Genomic DNA, 25923 nt, shown 5'->3' on the forward strand with positions numbered 1-25923 from the left:
ATGCAACGACCAGATGAAACTTAAGCCGGGTTCAAACGACGAACGTGATTGCAGACAAATCAGTCGCGTGACATATGACGACGTACATCAGGTCGCTCTGCAGCTAGCATGCACACATCAGGGGAGAGAGAGAAAATGATAAATGAAAGGTAGGGAGGTTAACCAGGACTGAGCCCGGTTGGCTACCCTCATCAGGGGAGAAAAGCACAGGACATCGTATAACCCAATGATACAGCCTAAGCCAGCTCCACATAATTTTGTAATTTCTTTTTTCTTTATGCTCCTTCTCCCTTGTTTCATGCCTTGAAGTTCACTTGATTATCTTTTTTTTCTCTTTCCCCTACCTTTATATGTCACTGTGTGCACAATAAAAAAATTCGTTGATAGAATTCCTTTTATTTTGTCTCGTTTCTCCTCTCCAATGCAATGTTGACAGTATTTCTTGTCGACAATCCCAGCAATGATTTAGCCTTCTAGCACGAATCGCTTCGTGGGGAACCGTGTGAGTGCAACAAGAACGGGCGATGTATTATCCTGTGATACGCAATTTGCGATCTCAAATCCTGATTTGCTTCATCGCACAAATACAAATTTACCTGTAGCACTAGGAGCAAGAGAAGCCGCATGATCTCTGCCGAAGCCAGCGTCGTTGCCATGGCGCCCATCGAGCGACCGCCAAGCATGCCTACACAAGTAAAAGCACAGCAGAAAAGTAAGACAAAACAGTTCAAGCTGCCTCAGTACAGCTTTTCACCTTGTCAAAAGAGTATTTCTATTTGAGGAAAAATATTTTAAGCTTCGTTACTTACTCTTTTCCTGGGATATTGCGTAAACTTCAGTGAATGATGACAGGGCCCCAGAGTAGTCACCTAGAGCAAGCAAGGGACACAGAAGTAAGGAATGACTGCAAGTCGTAGTGGACTCATCATAAACGATGCCAATGAAAGACAAGGACACAAAGCAAGGAAGGACAATGATACAGCTTCCTCATGACTGAAGAAACATTTCACCGCAGTTTTAGCATCTTCGGCGTCGTTAAAAGCATGCCGTAGTGGAGCAGATTAAGAATTTTAAATTCACCGAATTTTTTCGGACTCCACGCCTGAAGTCCCTGGAAGAATGTCAACTCTTTCATGCTTATTATACTCAGAAAACACCCCCTGTAGCCTGTTCAAAGAATTCACTTTATACGAAACAAACTAAAAAGCAAATTAAGTGAAGCCGCTACATGACCACGTGGTGTCGCCGGGGATAAACACCCTGTCTACCTTCCAACACCTTTCACTTAAAAGACTGCACGCCAGTCAACTTTGAAGCAAAGATCCAGTGAGAAGTGTCTTAAATGGTGCATGAAACCTTTGGAGCCTCTTTGAGCCGAATTTCATTTTTCAAGCAACAAATTTATACTCTGCAACTGAATGAAAAAAGAGTGCAAGACTAAAGTTACGAAAGCTGTTATTCATGATATGCGGGAGCTGCATGTCATAAATTCAGTATGCCACACGAAGCTCGGAGTTTCAAGCTTTTGAATTTCAACCACAAAAGCATTTAACCCTTTCAGTGTCGGGTTTTTTTCGGAGTTGACGCACCCCCAGCTTCGTTTTTTTTCCCCCCTTGAATATTTTAAAACGATCACAACGGTTGATTTTTGGTTGTGCAGAAATTTTTCAAAATGACCCGGGTAATGGCAAATGCTTTCCTGGTGCAGTGCTTGCATTCCAACCTGACAAAAGGAACGTCAAAGGGAGCATGGCGGGATAGAGATGTGGTAACGTTCCGTTATGTTAGTGACACCGAGAGGGTTAAAGCATTTAATGGGTATGAATTATTCAAAGAACTGCCGTTATGTCATGCCTAAGACATTCTACATACCTCACTTGGTAGACTCCAAAGACGTATCTCAGACATCCAATCTCTACATAATGCAATGTTCATACTAGTTTTTTTTTTTTTTTTCCTAAGCTTGATCTGCAGTACCAAGTCTGCGTAAATTATGTAATGAGAGTCGTTGGCTCTTGTGATTTCTCAGGCTAGTTTTGGGATGTTGTTTTTCTCCGAATCACAATATTCTTTATCAAGCAATATGGTTCCTAGTGGAATTACTGAACCAGAAATTGTTAAGGACGAATGACTTCATCAGTCCTTTTGCATTTGGGGTAATATTTTTGTGCATACAATTGAGCACACAGTGCCTGGCAGGGTTTATCAAAGCAAGAGGTAGCTGAAAACACCCGACTTTCTTTTCCTTCAGAAAACAAAAGTGTACCTGCCATAGTACTACAAGAGACGACATATTTCACCATCAGTTTATTTACCGAAACTTTGTTAACCGACAGACATCCCGTGGGAAGTAATTCCCACAGTATGAGTGATGTTGTCCTAGTCATGCTTTGGCATTGAGATACAGCATTAAAATGCCCACGTGTGTCCAGAAAACAAGATGTGCCGTTGGAGGCATTGAAGTGGTCTAAATTCATTCTCAAAATTGTGCATTCTAAAGAAAATTATTATGCACTTTCAATAGACCACAGGCACAGACACAACATAGACACTGCTACTAAGATAACTGATTTTGCACTCAGAGATGGCGTTCTCGCTTTCAGCAAACATAGCAATCTTTGTGGAGGCATTTCAGCTGGGCAGAGAAAGCATGGCTGTGGAGTTCTGCATCTCCACTTGTTGCTTAAAGGCCAACTGCAACAAAATTTCATTTTGGCTCAACTGGCCAAAAATTAGTGGTACATATATAGGATTGAAGCACTCTTGGCAAAGCTGCAAGGCTGGCAATCCTTTTCATCTTCAGATTAACACCGCTTCAACAGCACCCAAGCATACGACATGTGCACTCAGTGGTTGGCAGATACGACGCAAATCCGAGCAGATCACCTCCGAGACTTTCAGCGCGCCACAGGCACCATCTGATCTTCGAGCTCGGGCCAAAGAGCTGCACCGGTTCTCAACATCATGGGTCGTGGCTCATTTCCGGCAAGTGCTAATGGCAGCATTTTAGAAGCTTCACCATATCAAGAATGTTTACTACTTCCAAGCTTTTCGTGATGCATCCACTCGTATCTTAAGTTAGGAATTTTTGCACAAAGGCTGCCCTGTACTACGCTACCTGAAAGGCTTTTTACGTGGTACAACATTTCCTCACTGTTGGCCTTAAGGAGGAAGAATGCTTTGTACCTAATTACAAGTCACAGAAAACATCCAGGATGTTCACAAACCGCGATAATAAGATAGACGTGACAAATGTGACAAAAGAAAAGCTATGCTGGGCCGCTCTTTGCGTGTGCTCACCGGTTTCAATTTGGCAGGTGGCCAGTTCTTGAAGTGCATCCACGTAGCCCATGGCGCACTGCACACAAGACCGTTTGCACACACACCGCTTGGCACTCTGCAATAGTTTGTCACTGGTGGCAACATACTATGTTTAGATTCACGGAAAACCGAACAAGTCGGCGTAGATTTATGACGAGCCATCATTGCCAGGTCGCTGCCACAGACGCTGCGATGTTGGTCTGGCGATGACGGCTCGCCAGACCGACACCGGCTCGCTGTGTAGTATGCGTGCTGTAAAGGTGTGTGTTGCGTATGAATTCAAGCAGTGTCTTGTGGCATCTGTCGTCATCAGCCCAGCCGCCATGGCTGGTCGTGGGTAAGTAGGAGACGGCAGCATTCCACTCACAAGCCTCGACCTGTCCATACTATGCAGTAGGCACCTACTGCCGTCATTGGAAGGAGAGAGTTTTGACACAATGTACGCAGTGGAAAGTGCTGGCAGTTTCAAATAGAGGCGACAGCCTGTGTCAGGGCAACCCCAGCCTGCAGCCTCGTAAGCAAAATTTCCTCAGCCCTAATAAGGTGACGGGGGGCGGGGGGAGCCGACACACAGTGAGATAAGAGCGTGCGTGTGCTACTGCTGAGTATTTTCATCGGTGAGAAGCAGAGTGAGGAGTTTAGGTGGGAAAGGAATTTAGGGGGGACCTGGATTTAGAGGGCTGTGCGCCTGATCAGCAGCGTTGTTGTGAGGGTTCACAGTTTGGCCTTGTTCGTCTTGCGTATGTGTTTTGTATGCTTGCCCTTTCTGTACCGTGAACGTATCTGTTCTCAATATGTGTGACTGTCAGCTGTGAGAAACTATAGAGGGTATCTTAAGCCACGCCTTCAGGCGTGAGGTGCTAGATAACTTCCAACACCTCAGCACTGCCAAAAGGTGACCAAGCAGGTGTGAAAAATATTTCATTTCATCAGTACATTCTGTAAAAGAAAGCAGCCAGTGGCATTCATTGCAGTGACACGTTAATCACACTGTGCTATCGAGCTTTCCCTTAATCAGTAGGAGACACACAGTACGACACAGCATCTGATGTGACATGCAAGCCATCAGAAACGATGGATGCTTCAAATTTTGGAGCCTGCTATAACATAATGGATCTTGTTGGGTGTTGTTGTTGACATGAAAAGTTGCACATCGAATTTCACGTATAATCTTACCACATGTCTCCTGCTTTAGCCATAACTGTGCATGAGTACCCATCTGTCGGCAGTTTCATTACTGAGACAAACGGCTCTCTCGCTAGTGCCTTAATCTCTGCATTAGTGCACGAGAAAATAGACAGACAAAAGAAGCAAGCAAAGCACACTCTATGCCTCTTGTTCCAGAGAGAGATGTGTGTTTCTGTATTCTGTAGTTAATGTTTTTCAGAGAGCTGTACTGCTTCTTTGTATAAATTTGGCGCAACAGATAACAAAACCTCAGTTGGAAGTTCAGCGCTCATTTTTGTTTTGTCTACACCCTCGTTTAGCTTCGTGCTGTGCCCACCCAATAATCGATCACCATCTAGCCCAAACCGTCACACTGCCTTGAATGCCACAATGCTATGCACCTAGTCACCAAACATACACACACACTTCTTCAGCCCTAATGTGGCTTGCAGAAGAGTGTTCATAGGTCATGCTAACATTAAATAATGCGTCAACTTGTGCAGCAACGAGTACTCCCATAGACAAATAGCAAAAAAGTTAAAGGAACAACAAAGGGGAAAAGAATATCTGAGCTGTAAGTTACCCCTCTGCAATACCAAAAAGATAAGAAAAAGACACTCACACCCCTGAGAGCAAGCTTTGTACACCAGCAAAGATGCAAGAACAAAATACAGGTGGTGATTACACCTTGAAATGCCTGCACCAGCTAACCGGTGTCCGCTTGGTAGGGCCTAGTTAATTTTTTTATTGGTGAATATCAACTGCAGAGTATTCAAAAAGAGCCAGAGTCTGAACTTGACAAATTTCAAGTACTTTTACAGAACCACAACAGCCCAAATATGAAAACATATATATATATATATATATATATACATTGAAATCTGTGACATCACATAGATGTGCTAGGGCTGGGGTTTCGGTACGAAATTTAAACGATGGAACTTGTGGCCATAACTAATGAAAATGCGTTGAGGATAATAAGCTAAACTGATTTAGTGTTTGTCTTTGGTGTCCCTTTAAAGCTAACGCATTCTTTTGCTTTTGTCCTTTCGAGTAATGACAGCATGATTTCAGCATGTACATTCTGTTCGGGGCTCACACCATCAATGAAAACCCGACACGTAAGGTGCGAAGCCACACTCTAGTGTTCTTCACTCACGAGAGGTGTTCCGCATCACACTTTTTTCGCTCTAGATGCATTTCTCCACGGCAGCACGGCAGCCGACGCAAAAATTCAGGGTTTTACAAACCTTGCTCTGCAACTGGACGGCGCGCTGCAGGAAAGACATGGCCAAGTGCGCCCGGTCGATGGATCGGAGACACTGGCCGGCTTCGGTGCAGAGCGCAGCTGCCAGGGACGGCTCCTGAAGTTGCACGTAGAGGTCGATGGCTCGTGAAAAGCAGTGCACAGCGGCTGCCAAGTGTTCGTCGATCGACGGACACAGCAGAGTGTGGTAATCTGCCTCGGCGTTGAAGAACTGCCGTGCCCCCTGTGCCAGCGCCTGGGCTTCGGCTGCACTGTTTCCCATGGACTGCTCGCACCTGTGGTGTGACCAAAGAAGACGTTCGCACAATTTTTTTTTCTGCTCTAGTCATGAGCCAACCGACTCAAATACACATGATACAAGTGAACCGTGACTTTTTATTCTGACACAGTGCCTTAATACTTTTTATTATGTTTAACACATTGTACACCATGTACAATGTGTCATGATGTCTTCATGTCTTCGTCCTAGTCGATCTTCTCTCCCCCTTTTCAACCGCGCCGACGCTGCTGACTGCCGTTTCAGGTGTCAGCACAGCAAGACAGTTGCAGTGCTGTTAGCAGTAGTCTCCTTACTTTCGTTTTCTTCATCTTATGCAAAAATAAACAACGAATTACTAATACCGGAGCCAATATTTCTGGAAGCGCTTGTACTCTCTCGAGCTTTCTTAAGGACACAACGCGGCACAAGGACAGAAACCACAACTAAAGACACACAGACAGACGTCGCAGGCGCGCGTGTCTATGAGTGATTCATCGTCGTGTCGTGAAGCTGCATTATATGCCCTTAAAGCAAGCACCATCTATCCCAACAAAACGTCTTCCTGTTCATCTTCCATGTCTATTTCAGGTTAGACAATAAAGGGAACGACTAACTTTGCGGCGGCGATATGCCCTTATAGCAAGCACCATCTAACCCAACAAGACGCCTTCCCGTTCATCTTCCACGTCTATTTCAGGTTAGATAACAAATGGAACGACTCACTTTGCGGCGGCGAGGCTACACATTCCAGCATAATGGGGGCAGTCTTGGTGCTGTAACTGCTTCCCAAGGGCAGCTGAAATCAAAAGAAGAGCGAAAGTGGGACGATACAGCAAAAGGGTCGAACTGTACGCTTCTGTAAGGGCCCAAATTCAGTCGCATCGCGAATCATGAGAACACGATCGCTCGCTTACTGTATTGGTCGCTGACCTCGGCCAAATTTGGCTTGCGAAGAAATCTCCTGTAAGACAGGACACACATAAATCAAGCAACGAAACTCGGCTTGTAACACGTAAACGTGTTTCGGGCAGCGCAAGTCGGGAAGCACGCACTGATGTCAACAAAAAAATCACTTCGTACGGGTGAGTACTACAGGGCGCAACGGCCGAAGCAAGAACATAAGCGCTCACTTTTTGAGTTTCAGGGAAATTGTTTTGTACTGCTGCATAAAGTCATTCTTGCCGGCCTCCATGGTTTCTTTACCGCGTAATAAAAAGTGCCTTTATTTGCACGTCTAATTTAGGTGGTTGCCAGCATGGTCTTGTGCATGTTCGCCAAAGTAAGGCGAACGCCACGAACCCTTTTTGTCGGCACGCCGGTTTGGGCCACGGAGCAAGAAACATATTCATCCTCCGTGGTTTGGGCACAAGGAAAAACTACGGCGACCCGTTGCAAATGGCACGGCGACAGTCACCGTCACTTTACGCTCTCACTGTAACAAAGTAGCTGTACAGAGCAAAAAAAAAAAACTTGCTTTTGTGAATACTTTAATGTACAACGCGTTGCACAGAAACAGACATTGACGAAAGAAAAGGAAAAAAAAAAGAGGTGCGAATAAATATTTATGCGTGGCTTATTTGAACGCCATCTCTTTGGAGTCTTTTCATGTTTTTCACTGCACACTTCACCTTCTTCCCAGGAATCCTTCTCTGGACGAAGGACTTGAGAAGCTCTAAAATCGCCAAGCTGAGTAGCAGAAAAGTAATAATGGAACGGGCTAGTAGTCGATCCAATAAGGAGCAGTTTGGGGCAAGTTAATTTACCACTCATGAAGAGTTGGTATATAAGTGTAATATGTTTATTTCACCAGAAAATTGTAAACATTTTAAATTTATTAGGTCAAGTGCATGTTGAAAGGTGGGTAAGCTGGAAGCGAACGAATAGTCTGTTGATGAAATCCAGGGTTTGACGGTATGCCGCCTGGCCGGAAAGAGGCATGTTGAAAAAAAAGTGGACCAAGAAAAAATGCAAAAATTAAAATATGTTTCGGCTCCCACATGGGAACCTCGTTCAAAATCTTGCTCACAAGACTGCGAACAAGGTTGTAACAAGGCTCTTGTGTGGGAGCCGAACGTTCTTTAATTTTTCACTAAATGTCTTTTTCTTGGTCGGCATTTTATTTTTCATCACACTCTGTTGGTGTCACATAAATGAGTCATGTCATTACATTTACCATGTCCTGTATTTTTTCCCTGTAAAAGTTCCATAAAAAAAAAAGCACTGCTAGGCCATATTCAACCCTCAAGCCATGGTTGCCGACCTCACAATGTGCACAAACATATCTGTTACTTTGTCACTTGATAAAAAAGCAACACAGGTGTGCAGTATGGTAGTTGCAGACAAATACAGACAAATCATGTAATTATACGTTTAATAAATATCAAGCAATAATTTAACAAGAAAAATGAGACCTCTTGACATCACATTCCAATATTCTGGTTGATGCTTCAGGACGTCCTCTTCTCAACACTTGAAGTCTTAGTTTTCTCACCATTACGAAGAGTCTCTACTATAGAGTATAGTAGCGGCCTGGAAAATAAACATGCAATTAAAAATTATGACTCTGCTCATCTCTGCGCTTACAATCATCCATGCTTCATTTTGCAACTCGAGACTAAAAGCAGCATGCAATAATATTCTTACAGTTGAGAAGCATCCTCCGATAACGTAATGCAGAGTTCTTTCTCAAGGAATGCACGACCGACGCAGCTTTGCTGGTAGCCACTCTCTGCGGGATGAAAACAAGAAAAAGAGAGATAAGATTTTATTGATAAAGTAAGCGAACACATTTTCAGGAAAGCAACATTAAATTGAAACATTTATCCAGAATGAAAAGCAACACAGTGTCAAGTAATAACCCTAAATTGTTGGGCCATGACTGCATGAATTCCCAGCTGTATATTCCAGGAACTGAAAAAGGGAATGTCTGTTCATGAAATTCAATAGATATGAAAAACTGGCCCGACATAATGCAATGACCCTATTTCAATTCTATTCCTTTTTGCACTTAGTCAGTGGCGTGTGGGGCGCTCGGTCACATCCAACCGGGATCGGCCAATCTTGAACGATGGATGCTAAAAAAAGAATAACATCAAGCAAAAGGGATTACATTAAAGCAACATTACATTAATTACATTACATTAAAGCAGCATTGATGTTTGGTATTGCTAGTTGCTGAACAGATTTATGTTGCACTGAATTGTACAGAAGGAAGCAGATAGTATAAAACCAAGAAGGTTCTTGTTCTCTGTAGATCTTCTCTGGGCTGAGCAGCACAACGCATTTGTGTTGCACAAGGTGTAATGTGTGCCTCAACACAAACAGATACAGAAAACAAACAAACTAATCATCAAGTGATACACACAGATACACTCACACTGGATTAAAGCTCGTAGCATTGAACACTTGCCTTATTGCGTGCAATATGCCAAGCATGTTTGATGAAGGCCCACAGTGATTCACTAATCAAAACAGGCAGATAGAATGTTTCATTATTTCAAGCAATTTCACGTTACATTTACCTACATGCTCTTGCCTCTTATGGGGGGTTCTGACGCCCTATACCACTATAGTAATGCATCCCAGATTGGGAGCTACATACCACTTGTTAGCAAAAAAGAAATATTACAGTTGTTGAAAAGCCCAATGGTTTGAAGACTTGCCTGTTGAAAAAGATGTGTTTCACAAGCAACGCACACTATATCAACGATTCAGGAAAATGATAACAGTGTTCAGTACTATGTATATGCAAGTGCAATCGCCTTGCCAGACGTATTGTCTAATGCCTTCACAAAATCTGTTTTGCCTTCCTAGTATTTCTGCGTTTTCTAACACATTTGCGGAGCAATTATCAGTTAATTTCTCTGGCTGAACGGGATACTGAAGGACGATGCCCATGCAAGAAAGATATATATATATATATATATATATATATATATATATATATATATATATACACACATATATATATATATATATATATATATATATATATATATATATATATATATATATATATATATATATATATATATATATATATATATGTATATATATACAGAGAACTTCTTTAAATATCAGCGTAGATTTGTAGCAAGGTTAAAGCTAGTCCACAATAACCACACAAGCCAAGAGAGGAACTTTAATGGCAAAAAAAGAAAGCAGTTGAAGAGATTAGGACACATGTCAGCTCCTTACAGTCACCATATCAGAGGTCATAATATAATGTGATCACTTGTTGAATGAAATCAATATTATCATAAAAACTCTGTCTGTACAAAGAGTTGGCTAAGCCGCCTGAATGTTTAGCAATATTGGCAGCTCAGAGGTATGTATATGTATGCGTGTGACCAACAGACTGCTTACATTAAAGTGGGTAGGTATGCAAGTACAATGCAAATACACGTCGTGTAATGAAAATAGGGCGCGTCCAAAAAGATTTTGATTAGTTAAAACTTTTAACGCAGAAACCATCATGGTGACAGTAAAGTGCCCAAGGCGTTACTAGCACCGACAAAATGTCCGCGAAAACGCTCAACCTGGGCCCGATTCACTTTCTTTATGTTTCTTATATATATACTCTCTCTCGTTAGCTGAAAAGCAGGATCTCTGCAACAAAGTTCTGTTTCCATAATACCGCTTACCTGCTTCCAGTATAGACGCGGCTCGCTTGTAGTTGTTGAAGGCGAGGTACTCCAGTATGAGTTCGTTAATGAGACAGTTCTGTTGAGGCAGTTTAGGAGGCCTGCTGCTTCCCGGTTCCTCTAGAGCCTTGACAATTTCCAAGCGCAAGTTTGCGCGTAATGAAGGAAGCACTCCGTTGCTTTCCAAGATTTCTGTCAAAGCTGAACAAAGGAAAAAGAAAGCGTTACAAGGCTCATTCTTCGTCAATTTCAGCCAGAGTTTAGCCAGAGTTTAGCAGAAAGCCGCGATATGTCGTAACGAAACTGGTGAACAAGCGTCAGATGCCGCCTAGCACTGACCTGTTTTCACGTCCTTTTCAGAGCTCATCGTCCAGCACCAGTTAAAGAAAGGTTCACATCAAGAGGTCTGTAAACAAACAACAAAGACTATGGTACACTTTGAGCTTTAAACATCCTCCATGCGGCAGCTAGTACATGCATGCGGCAGTATTTTAAATAGGCGCCATTCATGTATACGCAACAAAGGCCAACCACTTAGAAGCACAACAACAGTCATTTTCGTAGCTAAGCAAAACAGTAAAAATGTAAGAAAAGAATGGTTTATTTAAAACATAAACTAACATATTAAATTATCCTTTTTAAAACTTCTTTGAAAGTTTATTTGCGCATACGCTGTAGGTCTGAGAACAGATTCGTAAATACGACCATTTCGCTCAGTATAAGCCTACAAATCAGCGCTCTCTATAAACAGTAGTGCGGTCGAAAATGAAAAGTCGGGAGCGGTGTTGAATTTCTCGCGCCGCGAGCTCAACCGAAGTCGCTCGCGCTTAGATTTCTCTCCCCAACGGTTCCGCTGCCTTCGAGACGAGCCATGCGAGCGAGCTTCAGTTGTGTCAGCGTCCTGCTGCTGTCGTCTCTCGTCGTCGTAACCGCGCGGGTTCAGTCCGAAACCGACGCGCCCGACGTCGAAGATTTCTACCGGAGTCGCTTCGGCGACGGCGACACATCGCGAATGCGCGTCATTCTGGGCGACACCGAAGGCTGGGTGAACCCGCACGACATGATGGGCGTCGCGTCGAAGTCGTCCTCCGGCAAGCGAGCGCCGCAGCAGCAGCAGCACTCCAAGTTGAAGAAGAGCTCGGGCGCGCGACCCGAACCCATCTCGGAGGACACTACGACACCCGAAGCGCGGGCGCAAATCTACAGTGAGATCAGGGCCCGCGCTGCCGCAGAGACGTTCAGCCGATATCCGGCGGCGGTGGACGACGAAGTCGAAACGACGGCGAACGAAGAAGGCGAAACTGCGAAAGAAAGCGCCTCGTCGCCGACCGCTTGCAACGCCCAGCAGCGGGGTTGCGACTGCGACTGCAAGGCGATGCGACGCGAGGCAAAAAAGTGCGGCGAGCAGGTGAAACAGCTGCGGCTAAGCCAGGTGCTTGCCGACGGTCAGCACGACCGGGAGTTCATCTACCTCCGACGGCTTGCGCTCAACGTCATCTACAGCGCCAAGTTCGGCGGAGACGAGATGCCGTCGAACGTCAAGTTCGAGATTCTTCTCTCGTCGGACGACGTGAGTGTTTTAACCATAGTTATAAGACTAGCATAGTCGCTGCGAATACCCACTTGAGACGATTCCGTGTTATCGGACGCGGCCAGACGTTACCATGGTAACCAATGCGTCGTGATAAATGTGTGTTGCCATGGCGACTAGCACGCCAGCGCAGCCGAAGACCTCGATCGGTCTCGACTCTTCATGAGGTAACAAACTGCTGATGCAAACACAAGGATCACTTTAGAGAAAAGGGCGATAGCGGTCAATAACTGGAACACATTGCTGACGTATCTTTCACATATGACAAAGCGAGAGAAAGGTGAAGGCTTGTATTGATCAGCAGTGAGCTAACAAGGAAAGCCTGCATCGAGGTGTGAATGATTTGACAAGGGGTCTTGTTATTATCATGACAACAGCTGCTTTTCTGAGCAGATGTCATATAGCCCCCCCCCCCCCTCCACACCCACCTGCAAAGTGCAAGGAAGTTAGGTTGTAGTAAAAAATAAAGTGAAGGTAGGTGGAAACCTTCTAAAGGAGGCATTAGACAAGCTCCCTTGTTGCAACGTTGGCTCCGGGCTGAGGCTTCCCCAGTTTCTCTGCTGTTAATCAGTTGCTCTTAAATTTTGAGCCATTGTCTTGTCTTATCTGTTGTCTTGCACAAGGCTTCAGCAAACGTGCAGAACAGTGAGCCAGTGTCAGGGTGATAACCGTGCAGATGCGTTTGTTCCTTTCTCGCCTGCGATCCTGTTGTAACAGAAAATGTCACAGTGAGCGTAGCCTCTGGTGATTGGAGGGCCACTTAATTATTTGGGCATGCTTCCTTGCTTGGGGTTTTGCAGTAGGTGCGAGAGCTATCTGAATCTTAGGAGGTTGATATCTATTAACTTATTTGCAACCACTAATATAGTTCACTAACGTGGCTGCTTGGGCATATTGGCTGCGCATGTGTTATCTGGAACAGGGTCTTGCCTATATATAGAGTTCCGTGCTTCAAAATGAACTGTTGTAAGTCAGCGTTCATGTGTTTCATGCCTTCTTCATGTTCTTGTCTTAATGTGTGCTAAAAGCTCCAATCACTGATGTGGGTTATCGTACCGGCATTCTGAAAGAAATCGCTTCTAAAACTCTCATGCCACTTGTTTCGCACCTGTCCGCAGGTGGTGACACTTTCCACAGTGTCGAGGATGTCCTGCTACCCAGTTACAGCAGTTACATCCAACTGGCAATAGGATGCAAAAGCATTCTTGCACTGAGGTTTCAGTGCCTGTCAAAAAACCTTGGGTGGTCAAAATTAATCAAAGAAAAGCAGTTCGGTTTATAAGAAGTTTTCTCTTAGACTCCTCTAGCATACTAAATAAATTTAGTGGCATTTGGGCACTTGGTGTACGTAAAACAGAATCTAAGCTGGAATTCCTTTCTTTGCTTTTTAACAAGTTTGCACTTTATGATTTGTCTTACTTGTCTCCATTAACAACCATGTACACCTCTCGCCAAAAAGAAGTGCGATTAAGTTTTCCTTCTTTCCACATACAATAATAAACTAGAACCTACCACCACATCTGCAAATTAAGATTTGCATTTTGTCATTTTTGTTGCTTTTGGCATTGTGCTGATTATTGTAGGGCTTTTGATTGTGCGAATTTGTTTATGTCGTAATTATGTCACCATTTAGCTCTCCCTGCTTGGACCTCAATTCTGTTGAATGTACTTAAATAAAAGTTCCCACGTCAACCTAGGGTTGACCTTCAGGACCCAATAAAGTTCTTCATACCATACCCCCATGGCAGCATCCCTCATAGCCAAACTGGCTTTGGTACATGACATTCGCTGAAATTGACACACAGCAAAAATATGAAGTGTATAGCTTCATGGAATAGCTTGCTTGTTTTCTCTTTAAATAGTCTGTCATTGACCATGCATCTAATTTTCTCCTGTTCACCTATTGCATGGAACTGTTATATTTTTTTACTTCCCAGTGGAAGAATTGGTTTGAGAATGGCACAGATGTAATGTCCCATTTTCCGCTGTCTCTTATCTTTCTTTTTGGAAAAATGCCACAGCATAGCGCTTTGTCTAACCGTGTCCACTGCTGCGGCATACCGTAAGGTCCCCCATCAATGACTATCGACAGGTGGCGACATTGGAGAAGCTCGCCACAGACGGCAACTCCAAGTCATCACAGCTGGAGCAGAAGCTGTCCACCATCCTGTCCAGCTCGGTGGTGACGCCGGATGAGCTTCCGCACGGCGCCAATGCGCTCCTGGGGCGCCTGGCCCAGGCCTGGGGCCAGACCATGGGTCCCGTGGATGTGCGGCTTGCGGTTCCGGCCTGCGCCCTCCTGGGCGTCTTTCTCATTGTAATGATTCGGGGCCGCCCGTGGAAGGTGTTCATCTTCATGGGAGCCTTCTACTTCCTTCTGCTCAGCTTCGTCTGGCACTGGGCCCTCTGCTACCAGGTGATCAATCAATCAACTTCCATCAATCAGTTGACTTTATCTTCCAAAACGAAGGTGGAAAGTTCTGTGGCATTAGGACAAAAGGCTTCGGGTCAAAAGAAAGAGATGGGCACTAACCAAAAAGACATTGTCAATAAGTTAAATATGTTGGCTTCCATACAGAAGCCTTGTTACCTAATACTTAATACCTTTATCTAATACTTATTGACAACATCCTTTTGGTTAGCATTCTTCTCTTTCTTTTGACATTAATTTACTACCTAACCAGATAAGATGTAGTCAAATCGTAGATTAAAAAAAAAGGCTGCATGTAGTACAGAGTTTGAAAAAAAGCTTTCTGATGAAACCTGCACCCGAGTTCCACGGAACTCAGTTTTGGGCCGCCTTGGCATTTTGCAAAGCCATTAGCTAAAGCTTTGTCTTCAGAGGAAGCTTTAGCTCGGGGCCACTTAAAATTTCCCTACTTGATAAACACATGTATGTACAGGAATGCTCTCAAGTGTTGAACTGATTTGGCAGAAATTTGTTAAGTTCTGCGGACTCTGAAACAGTTTAGGATTTGGGGTCTCAGCTAAGTTCACAGCTGTAACTCTGCAATGAAAAACGGGTATGGCAACGCATCAAGCTGCATTAAGTGGGATGTCTGAGATTGCCAAAACTAGATGTACTGGATGGTTCTCTTAAATATAGGGCTAGTCTGCGCGTAGTGGTAAGTTTGCAGCCCTCGTGTAAGCAATGTAATGATTTCACTTAAGACATTGCCACATTTACTACCGAATATTACGCGTGCCATGTGGCCCTCTATTCTAAATAATTCAGCTTTGTATGTGAACTATACAAAATTACGCTATCACGCTTGTTATACACATACAGTTAAACCTCGACGATATGACGTAGTCGGTAAAATCGGCACTTTGTTATATCGGAATTTCGCTGTGTCGATATTCGATGCATTGTGCAAATAAGTACAGTCACCAACAGATTTTTGTTACATGATAGGTGCTCAAAATTTTCTACATTTAGGGTTATGGCAAAAAATTAATTTCAATTAAAAAAACTATTTTGTTGAATTTGAGAGGCGGCAACTCAATATATGGTTCCATGCCGTGTTGACAATATCTCCACATTGGCAGTGCAAAGCATAGCCTGCGAAGCTTTCCTCTCCACTCCGCTGTGGTGGCTGTTAGTGTCACCGGCAGTGGAACGATGCTATCGTGAAGAGCGCCGGCAGAGGGGAGCAAACACTTTGTCTGCCTCTTGCTTCGATGCATCTCTGAACCTCATGCTTACGCGACGTCCAGCACTAAATTTGTGGTAACACAGCATAGATGCAGATCCAGCTATCTCGTCTGGCCTGTCTTTGCGCCTGCCATAGATAGGGTGCGTGGGTCGTGTGTGCGCTCAGCTGCATCGACAGCCATGCGCATCCACGATCACGCTAGAGGAGGAGATGCGTGTTCATTTGCCATAAGACCCCCGTTTTAGTTGCACGGCAACTAGCCGACTTTGGAAGCCTGTGGGTTAAATAATATGTCGTATTTGTCTGCTTTAGAGGCTCCAATTGATGCACATTACACATAATTGTGACATCTTATTCTGGTATAAAGTTACAGATTGGCAAACTTTATGCTTCAATAAAGAAAGAAAGTCCTATGTTTGGCAACTTTTTGTGCTTCAAAACTTGCATTACCAATGCCACAATTCCACATAAGCCGTAAACTGACATATATTTGTTCGGTTTAGACACTGACAGTAAATTCACTTCACAGACTCACTATATTAATTTGGAGGTAGAGTTACAGATTAGCAAACATTATGTTTAATTAAAAACAAATGGATTTAATATTTGGTAATTCTTGTAGAAGAATTGAAGGCCCGATTAAACATATGCTGTGAACAGTCTCTGCATTCTCTTTCTCTTCTAAGTACAACAAACCTCATCAAAATTGTCCCAGCTGTTTCCACACAATATGAGGTCTTTGATCCTGTGTATCTATATAGGTGCTCTGAAGGTAAATGCTTTTCTTAAGGTGAAATGTCTGATAAGCTAAACTGTTCAGGAACGTTCCAGTTTAGCGTCCCATAGATTGAGTGGCGTTTGTGGAGTAGCCCTGGCTTCGTGTTCAAACCCATTCCTGTGATTGGCATTTGTGGAGTAGCCCTGGGATCTGAGCTTCGTGTTCAAACCCATTCCTGTGCTTTCCTTCATCCTATTGGACACCTGCTTTCAGTGGGTCAACTGAACTGGTGTGAGTCCCCCACGCTCCCTTTATGAATGAAGGAACTGCTGGTGTCAGACAAACAACAGCTGTTCCACTAGACCTCACCGGCTGAGTTCTTTGTTGATGGTACACTTGGTCAGACACTGCAAGCTGAGTTCTTCTAGGCAAGTTGTAATGGTTCATTTTGCTAGCCCACAGGATGCTAAACATGTAATACCTTACCGACCAAGTGCGTGAGCAAGCCCCCACTCGTAAAGGGCGCAGCTATCACGGTTGTTGCTTCTTAGTTTCAGTGATTCCGATCACTTGCGGAAGGCATGCAGCTGCAGCCCGGCAAATTCACTCGCATGCTCCACACAAGACACAACACATTCTTTAGCTAAAGGACTACATTGTAGAGCCTTGTGGTATGGCACATTCAACAAACCTTTGTGTGTGATTGGCCCCAGTTGGTAGAATCCGTCTTGGTCCCAACGCTTCCTTGGTGTTGTGCGTGGACAGCAGGTTGAAACAACTTGCCACTGGCATCCAAGGTCTGTGTGGGGAGGGCAGTTCTTTCCAGTTCTACAAAAAGGCGCCACCCGTGGCCCATATCAAAGACCCCGACCCTGTTCTACCGTGGTTGCCGCTGCTGTTGGACCGAATCTCGCCCGTAATGATCGCCGCTCTGGCGTTCATGACCTTGCCACTCAAAGATGCTCACTGGCTGTGTTATGCAAATTCGCTGGCACTGGCACCATGCAAATTCCATCCTGAGATAGTCGGGGCCCCTTGTTTGGTGCCATTGTGGAGTAGTTCCTAGTTTGAGCCCTGAGCAACTGCTCCCCGTCATTCCTGCCATCCCCTTCGTCCCATTTATTGGCTGTGGCGTCGTTGCTGGTCCGCGGGTCATCTGAACGGGCACGAGTTCCCAAAATTTCACTTAAACTAAGGGTGTGTGAGTGTTCGAAATTTTGAATATGAATAGAATAATCGTTGCTATTCGATTCCTATTCGATTTGATCGTTTAAGAAATTCATCTAAGAAATGGCTCCCAAGTGACTGCACGCAGAAAGTTACTCCTGCGCCATTGTTCCCAGTAATTAAATTATGTCTTGCCCTAGGAAACCTAGAAATCTGGTTTACACAATTTATTATTTGGCCATTGCCAGCATGTTTGTACTTTTTTAACGATGTACGGTGTAGTAGTATTCCACTTAAAACTTTCGACCAGCTCTACGTGCATCTAAGAATGTGCTGTTACTTTATTTCATTACTCTCATTGTCATAGTGCACCAAGTGCTATAATCTCTTCATTGTTTATCCTTTTGTTGTGGGACAGACTACAGAACTTTTTGTACTTCAATTTGTTTAAAGATTAAAAGTATTCGGTAATCGATTTGATGTGTGAGAGTGGTCTGTCTGGAATCGTATCTAAATATATTAGAAAATTTCGCCGTTCAAATGTTTTTAGTTTATAACTGATTTTCTGGGAAGTGCAAAATATTTTTTTTTTATAGCCCCTGACATTGATCACCAAGGGAGTGTGCTTTTCTTGAGCATGTATAGTGTTACTACTTGAAACAAACGATTCTGGCAAGCGTAAGTGTAACTGCACGCTCACCGCTGTCTTGTCTCATTTTGGGGACAGCTGGAGCATGCGAGAAGAGATGCGTACATCTCGCGGAACGTTGTTCCGCCTGAGCACTGCCAACCAGGCTACAGCCCTGGCTGGATCCAGCGGATTCTGGGACGCGAAAGCGGTGCGGACTGTGAAAAGTACTACGAAAGCCTGCACATTGACCCTGTGTGGCAGGTAAGATACTGAATTGAATTTTGTTAACTGACACAAGGTAAGCCAAAAGGAGCATCGCATGACGGTCTGAATCTCTCGTTTGTCCCGTCAAATGAAAGTCTTCAATCTTGGAACCCTAGTAAGAATACTCGCACGACTCAGAGTCCTGACTCATTTACTTAATAGCTTTTCTGCGAAATCACGTTATGGTTTTGTTTCCTAGGAGCTGCATATGTCGCGACGCAGAAGGCGGTCACTTGGAAGCAGAGCGTTGTGATGTAATGGCGCTTGCTTCAACTTGCTCAGTTGTCCGCCATGCTACTACATCAAACTATGCAATAAGTAATAGCATAGCAGACGACTGGGTGAGCCAGAGTGAGTGCCAAGGCACCTGAATGCTCTGCTGCCACACAACCCCCTTCTGCGTCGTAATGTTGCAACACGTGAATAAAAAACATGGCTTGCAGAAAAGTCATTAATGGTACCTTATTTTTGTCACTTTGAGGCTTGCTATACTCACGGACGGCTTTCTGTGGCTATGGAGGAAAAGCTACGGGGGCTTCTGCACCTGTGTTACCGCGCCAAGTAGTCCGCCAGCGTTTGACTGTGCTTTTAGTTGCTCGGAACTGACGCTGAATCGACCCAGCTTCCACGTGCGATGGTTTTGTGTTTGCCCAGAGGCGGAAGGGAAAAGCCGCAAAACAAGTAAACGTTTACATTCAGTGGCGGATTTTATCTTATTTAACGGTTGCTAATGAGGTGTTTATGTTTTTCTCTTCTCCAGCTTAAACTAACGTAAATGAAAACACGGGACTGTTTTCAGAAGCGCTCTCACTTATGTGCGCTTTGCCTCCGTAGCTTTCCCTTCATTGCCTCAGAAAGTTGTCTGTGCGAGTATAGTATGGTTTTCTAAGATTTCAAGGTCGAGGACTTTGTTAATGCAAATATATTAAAAGTGATAAATGCTATGTCAGTACTCGTTCAAGAAATACATGAGCATCGGCATTGTTTAGTGTATCTAGTTTTAGCAGTGCTATATATATATATATATATATATATATATATATATATATATATATATATATATATATATAATATATATGCATGCACATACACATACAAACAGCACTGCATTATTTTCACGGCCCTTGGAGCTGAAGGAAAGATGCTCGACTCTAATACTGACACCATAGACTAAATAGTCGCTAATTATGCATGGTTAGCAGCATTGCAGCAAATGTCAGTTTGAAGGCGAGCTATAGAAAAATTGCTAAATTAAACGGTGTTATTATATTGTAGTTCTGTGATGCTACTAAGAAAAATATTGATTTTAGTGCAACAGAATGATGGCGTTGTTCGACACCACTACTGTTCAGTCAGACTCACTCCACCATAGCGATGACAGACGGCACCACTGTTCCGTTACAGCAAAATTAACCCATTGAATGGCGTTACCACAGACTACACTCACTTCTGCTTTATTGTGGTGGTTATTGTGATTTAACAGCACAATTGTCGTGTTAAGCTTAGTCCACTGCAATGTGCAATCTCTGAAAAACTTCAGTGGAAACTCACCAGTGCTTTAACTGGAACAGTCACATAATGCTGGTGCTTCTGCTTGTGAAATGCTCAGTAATATGGTAAAGAACTGTTGCTAAACGAAGCCTTCATGTCAAAACTAAGTTGATCTGAGCCTTCATCTCGAAACTGGTCAGTCCCTTAACGCTAATTTGGTGCTTCTCTTAATAGACGACTTTAGTATAGCGTACGCTATACCATAGCATACGCTAAAAAATAGCGGGTCGTCACTGCGCATGCGCTGAACGCTATAAGAAATAGTGGGTATAGCGGGCGTACGCAACGCAAACGAGTTAGCGTTTTTGCGTGGTTTGCGAGAAACATGGCGGCGGTCCCAGCTGCCCGCTTCGAATTGAATTTGGCATTGCTTTTGTAAAATGCACTTCGCTCGTAGCAAATGACTGTGTAAACTGCTTTCGCTTAGTCTCAGGGCGCTTCGACAACAGAGTATTATGGATAACCTCGTGGTGTTTTCGAGATCACTTCTCGTTTCGAACGAGTCGAAGCCTAAAGAAAGAAACATTCGAGATCTCAGCGCCACCTATCTCTACAGGCGCGAAATAGCGGCAACGACGGCATATGGCCTCTGAGATCCGAAGATATCGCCGGCCAACTAAAATTGTAGAAAACGTGCACTGCTTAGCGTACGCTATATTATAGCGTATAGCGTACGCTATAGTTGTGTACGCTAAACTAAAACTGTCTAATGGCTGACCACACTGTACATGCATTGTGTGCATGCCTTCACGTTCATTGCAGGTCAATCCACTGTTCGTGTTGACCGAATTGTTGTCCAGGGCCCTCTTCAACCCGTTGTCCAACCTCGGCACGGCACTCGGGCAGTTCGCACGAAACTTCGCCGAGCACCAGACCTGGTGGAGCATGCTTAACAACTTCGTGAACCTCATCTGCATCGGCGTCCTAGGTCTGTTTGCAGCCATGATCTTCATGAAACTGTTCATCTTCTTCCTCACGACATTCTACTGGAACAGACCGGAGAAGCCGAGGCGTCAGCGGGTCGAGGAGGTGTCAGAATCCGAGCTGAGCCGGTCGGCGCCACTGCGCCATGACGTTAGGCCACTGCAAGAGTCATTTCCCAGCCGCCAGGAGGAGGTGGCTGCGGAAGATGACGTTTCGTACGAGGAAAGCAATGAAGAGGACGATGAAGAAGAAGTTGATGGCAAGGCTGGAGGGGACAGTTGGCTGAAAGAGGAAGATGAGGCGAAGTTGGGTAAAACCTGACTTGTTGGAGAAGCAGCTAGATATGTGTGTGTGTGCCTTGGAAAATTTTTTTAGCATCTAGTTCAGAAATGAACAGCCTTTCGTGATAATGTTCAAATGTTCCTTTTTATCCCCATTCCTTACACATCATAGTGCATCTCTATCACCTCGGCTTTGCACCCATGCTCGAGCCCATTCTTGAATCTCTAATTTAAATGCTCTTCGCACATTGTGCCAACTGTGTAGCCCCGTTTATAGATCCCAAATATTTTGTTGAGCCTTACACACCAACGCTTGTATAACACCAACTTGTACACTATTTTCAACTGAAGACGGACTGAATGGGCATGTAGCTGTTATTCATTCATGCGTTTCTTAAGTATAGGTGTAAAAGCAGCATAAAGGAGTTTTGAAACATGTGAAGGTAGCTGTTGGGGCTAGATGCTCAGTTGTGACAAGAAAGAAGTAACTGTGATGAACCATGGGTTTGCAGCAGTCCTCAAGAGGCGCCCCAGAGATCAGTCTCTGCTGCTGGTTCAGCAGCAGAGACTGACCAGCTTAGCTGCCTCCTCTTCTTCAGCCTTCTGTGTATATAATCTTGTTTTTCCCTGAATGTCCCGGTGATCATCGCCGGTGATTTAGTAGGCTGACACCGTGAACGGAGGCTGAACGTTCCTGATAACGCCTTTCGCAAACCATGAATAGCATTAACTGCGCAAGTCACGGTAGATTTCTGGAAAGTTTTTGATGCACGAGTTGCAAAGCTGTGATGTCGCCTGTGTCGGTGTGGACAGTGTCAGTGCCTTGATCACTGCTGGCAAGAGACTGCTCAAGTGAAGCGAACAACGTCGAAAACTATGGAAACAGGAAGCCACTGACGATGTCACGACAATGGCATGCTGACATGCCCTGTACCTAGCATGTATTGCAAGAAAAAAAGCCTACGTAATTCAAGTGATAAGCAGAGATGATCGTGACTGCTCCACCATTGCTACGACCGATGTGTGTTATTCTGTGTGCCTGCACTTCCATTACTGGGAAGTGGGAATCGACTCCTCACTGACGCTATTGGACAAGGTCCTCAACACCACCTACCCCACCTAAACCCGTGCTTTACCTTCCTCAGCGATTTTGTCTCGCTTTATGCCCCTCTGTAGTCACATGAGCAGACTAGATCGTTCTTCTGTGTTGTGCGTGAACGTGCATAGTCTGTGTGGCTGGCGCTAGTTTTCGGCTTTTTATCTTTTTGTTGCGATAGCAATGACATGGAAACTCCAGGCGGGTTCTTGCCATCGGCATCGCCGTCACGGCGACGTTCCGTATAAAGTCCAAGGGCGATAACACTGTCGCCATATGCTGTGTGTGCAAGCGAAAGCATGCGAGCGGAGCCGACAATCGCGGCTCAATCTGGCGCGCAAAAGGGAGGAGAGATGAGAGGAAACGTGCCATCTTCCAACATGTGAAAGGCTGTGTGTGGAGAGGGGTTGTTTGCTGGCAGCAACTGCGATTTCACTACAGCGCACAAGGGAAACCGATGATCACGGCTCATTCCCACATGCACAAGGGAGTACAGAGGGGAGGCAGCATGAAAAAGAGGGGGGAAATCCAACTCCGGCACCAACTGCGTACTTTGCACTGCTGCGAGGGGTCGCGCACGCCGTATCTTTAAAGCAATTGCGAACGGCTCGTATTGTTGTGCGTGCTGTGCTCTCGCCGCCCAGTTTGCATTGAAGCAAAAGACAGCACGAAGGTCACTTTGCTCGCTGCTGTGCTTACTCATGCTAGCATTTTGACAGCGAGTGTCAGCGGTCATCAAGTGTGATGTGTCGATGTTTGCCAGGGCGCACTGACACCATGTTTGTTACTTTAGTTAATGAGCGAATGCTTCCAAGTTTGTACAGCCAATAAATCTACTACCCTTACTTCGTATAGCTTGCTAATTTGCTATCGCAATCAATGCATCACCTTTCGGACGAAACTTGCAATTTTTCTGAGAGAGTGAAGTCGACAGATGGCAACTTTGTTTTCTTACATTAGACTTGCGTTAATTCGACTCCGGTTAATTCTATTCCGAGTGGCGGTCGCGGCTGGCAGCTGTACATTTCTACGGGCAGAAACTTTCGCCATTTCGATTCTGAAACTGTCCTTTGCCGCCTAGCTCGAACTTGACTGGTCAGCATGCCCCTAACCTCAATATTGACCCTAATGGTGACCCTAATTGTGACCTCAATAGTGGCAGTGTCTTCTTGGTAGTGCTTAGAAGGCAATGAATGCATCTAAGACACAGAATTTCCCACCGCAAAGGGCCATTTTTGGCCAATTTCGAAGCGGAAATGGCAGCTCGAAACAGAGAGCTTTATAATAGCTTAACCATCTTACTGTTACCAGTAATGGCTGCCACGCATGCGCACATGCATGGAGTTTACCACACATCAAGATTACTGGGAAGTGCTAGGCTGCCTGCTTCGATGCTAATTTGCGCATGCTGCTTCTTCTCTTTTGTATCGAGAAAAAATGGTAAAATAAGCCATTGGTTAGTTTCATCTAGAGTGGAGTACAATGTATCCGTGGTTGCTTAGTGGCTATATTGTTGGGCTGCTAAGCACAAGGTTGCAAAATCAAATTCCGACCACAGTGGCCGCATTTCGATGGGGGCGAAGTGCAAAGACACCTGTGTACTTAGATTTATGTGCATGTTAAAAAAGAAACAGGTGGTCCAAATTGCCGGAGTACCCAACTCTTGCGTGCCTCACAATCAGATTGTGGTTTTGGCATGTAAAACCCCATAATTAATTTTTTTGTTTACAATGTATAAGTGATATGTTGTCATTATTGAGATCATTTGTTTGATTTGACACGGCTAGGCCTACAGGGGTGGCGAGTCGACACCTCCATGCCCACTTCTCCAAATAGGCCTAGAGCCATTGTTTAAGTAAGTTATTCTCTCTGTGTGTCGATTTCCACTTAGCATGTGGAACCAGAGCACTGTACAGCTGTGATCAATGCTGTATTTCGTGGCACCGTCTGCGTGGTGGAAATTTGTAGAAAGCTGGTTATTTGTGTCATTGCAGCATAAATGCAGCCAGCAACAAAACCTTTTGGAGTACGGAATTTGTGAGAAAAAGAATTAATTTCTAGGACTTCACCGCTCATCCTGGAGTTAGCTACACAATGTGGTGGTCGGATGGAGAAATACTACCCACTGCACATTGATATTTGAGGAAGAACGCATTGGCTGTAACAAGATTATTATATTTACGTCAGTGAACTATAAAAAAAATTTGCTATAGGGTGTACCTACAGTGGCAGCTAGTTTACCCATCAAGCTTCAGGCACAACCTTTTTTGAACGTATACAGGCCACTGTATACGTTCACTTATGTGAACGTATGTTCACATATGCGTATGTGAACCTTCACGTATGTGTATGTGTCACCTTCACGTATGTGTCGTCTGACTGTGTGGTATGGTTGCCGTAGCGCTCTTGATACCCTGGAGTTCTAGATGGCAAGCATGAGAGTTACTGTCGTTCACCAAGACATTGGGACTTGTGGCACATCACAGGAACTCTCTTAAAGGAGTACTGACATGATGACTCCGCAATGATGCTGTGAAGCCTCAATTACTTGAAAGCGCCACAGATTATTAATTACAGCACCTCTTTTATACGACCTGTTTAAAATGTGTAGCTGGTGCAGCGTGGCTTCAGATGTGAAGGAGACTCGTCATACCACCAAAAGTGGAGGTGGCGCTTTCACGCTATCGCAAACAACTTGAGAGCCAGCTTGTTAGCCTAGTGTGTTCGTTGAGGGCTATACAATGTCCGTGCCGCTCAAAGATGTCAAATTAGTTCTTGCAATTGTTCGCTCCTCTTGGAAACGCAGGGGGAAATGCCCTCCTCTTTGTCTTGCTGTGTGCTGAAAGGACTCTGCTTTTGGCAGCACGAATACAGTGCGTATGTGTCGGTGGTATATGGTACCACAAGACTGCTGCAGCGAGTCCCGATGACGAGATGAGTCTCCGTAGCTGTGCTGCACGTGGCGCATGCTTTGAACCGGTCGCACTAAAAGGTAATGTAACTTTTTTTTGTGCTCTCGGGGAATCGAGGCAATGTAGCATAGTTATTGACCCAACGGCTATCGAATAAAGCAATGAAAACGATAGATTTTCTGTCGGTGCTCCTCTAAACGGCCTGTAGCCAGCCTTACGGTCACAGGCAACATGGCCCGTATACTTTTGACCTACAGTGCACATTGCTCCCAATTTTCAAAGGCAGCTGTTTGTAATATTCTATGCACGTCGCACGATGAAGACTGCAGAGAAGACCGCAGAAAATGGTGTCGACACCGTGTTGAGTGCCTATCGAAAGCATGCAATGTAATGTGCGCATACTGGGGCTGTGATTGACCCATGACTGTTGTCCGAGTGGAAGCTACAGCTAAATAAAGAAATGCTTCCTGTCCTA

The 25923-nt window shown here is 44.6% G+C and overlaps 3 protein-coding genes across 3 annotated transcripts in view; 1 reads left to right on the forward strand and 2 right to left on the reverse strand.

The window, feature by feature from the left end:
* Window positions 1–7252, reverse strand: part of Hap40 (Huntingtin-associated protein 40 kDa) — a 14221-nt gene extending 6969 nt beyond the window's left edge. The window contains exons 1-7 of the mRNA XM_075701943.1: window positions 7145–7252; window positions 6929–6975; window positions 6738–6810; window positions 5739–6030; window positions 3301–3358; window positions 810–869; window positions 597–685 (exon numbers count right to left, since the gene is read on the reverse strand). Of these exons, the coding sequence (XP_075558058.1) occupies window positions 597–685; window positions 810–869; window positions 3301–3358; window positions 5739–6030; window positions 6738–6810; window positions 6929–6975; window positions 7145–7206 (681 nt within the window). The 5' untranslated portion in view covers window positions 7207–7252. The remainder of the gene's footprint in view (window positions 1–596; window positions 686–809; window positions 870–3300; window positions 3359–5738; window positions 6031–6737; window positions 6811–6928; window positions 6976–7144) is intronic.
* A 1116-nt stretch (window positions 7253–8368) lies between these two features.
* LOC142590093 (centrosomal protein 20) lies at window positions 8369–11406 on the reverse strand. The gene is made up of 4 exons (XM_075701945.1): window positions 10997–11406; window positions 10658–10858; window positions 8658–8742; window positions 8369–8543 (listed from the first exon to the last, which is right to left on the reverse strand). Exons 1-4 carry the CDS (start codon window positions 11022–11024, stop codon window positions 8462–8464), a joined length of 396 nt encoding a protein of 131 aa, XP_075558060.1. The 5' UTR covers window positions 11025–11406; the 3' UTR covers window positions 8369–8461.
* Window positions 11393–25923, forward strand: LOC142590092 (uncharacterized). Its single transcript, XM_075701944.1, has 4 exons — window positions 11393–12227; window positions 14341–14664; window positions 18517–18681; window positions 20998–25923. The coding sequence occupies exons 1-4, from the start codon at window positions 11529–11531 to the stop codon at window positions 21478–21480; spliced, it is 1671 nt and encodes a 556-aa protein (XP_075558059.1). The 5' UTR covers window positions 11393–11528; the 3' UTR covers window positions 21481–25923.

The sequence above is a fragment of the Dermacentor variabilis genome, chromosome 8, assembly GCF_050947875.1.
Source record: "Dermacentor variabilis isolate Ectoservices chromosome 8, ASM5094787v1, whole genome shotgun sequence".
Classification (NCBI taxonomy): Eukaryota; Metazoa; Arthropoda; class Arachnida; order Ixodida; family Ixodidae; genus Dermacentor; species Dermacentor variabilis.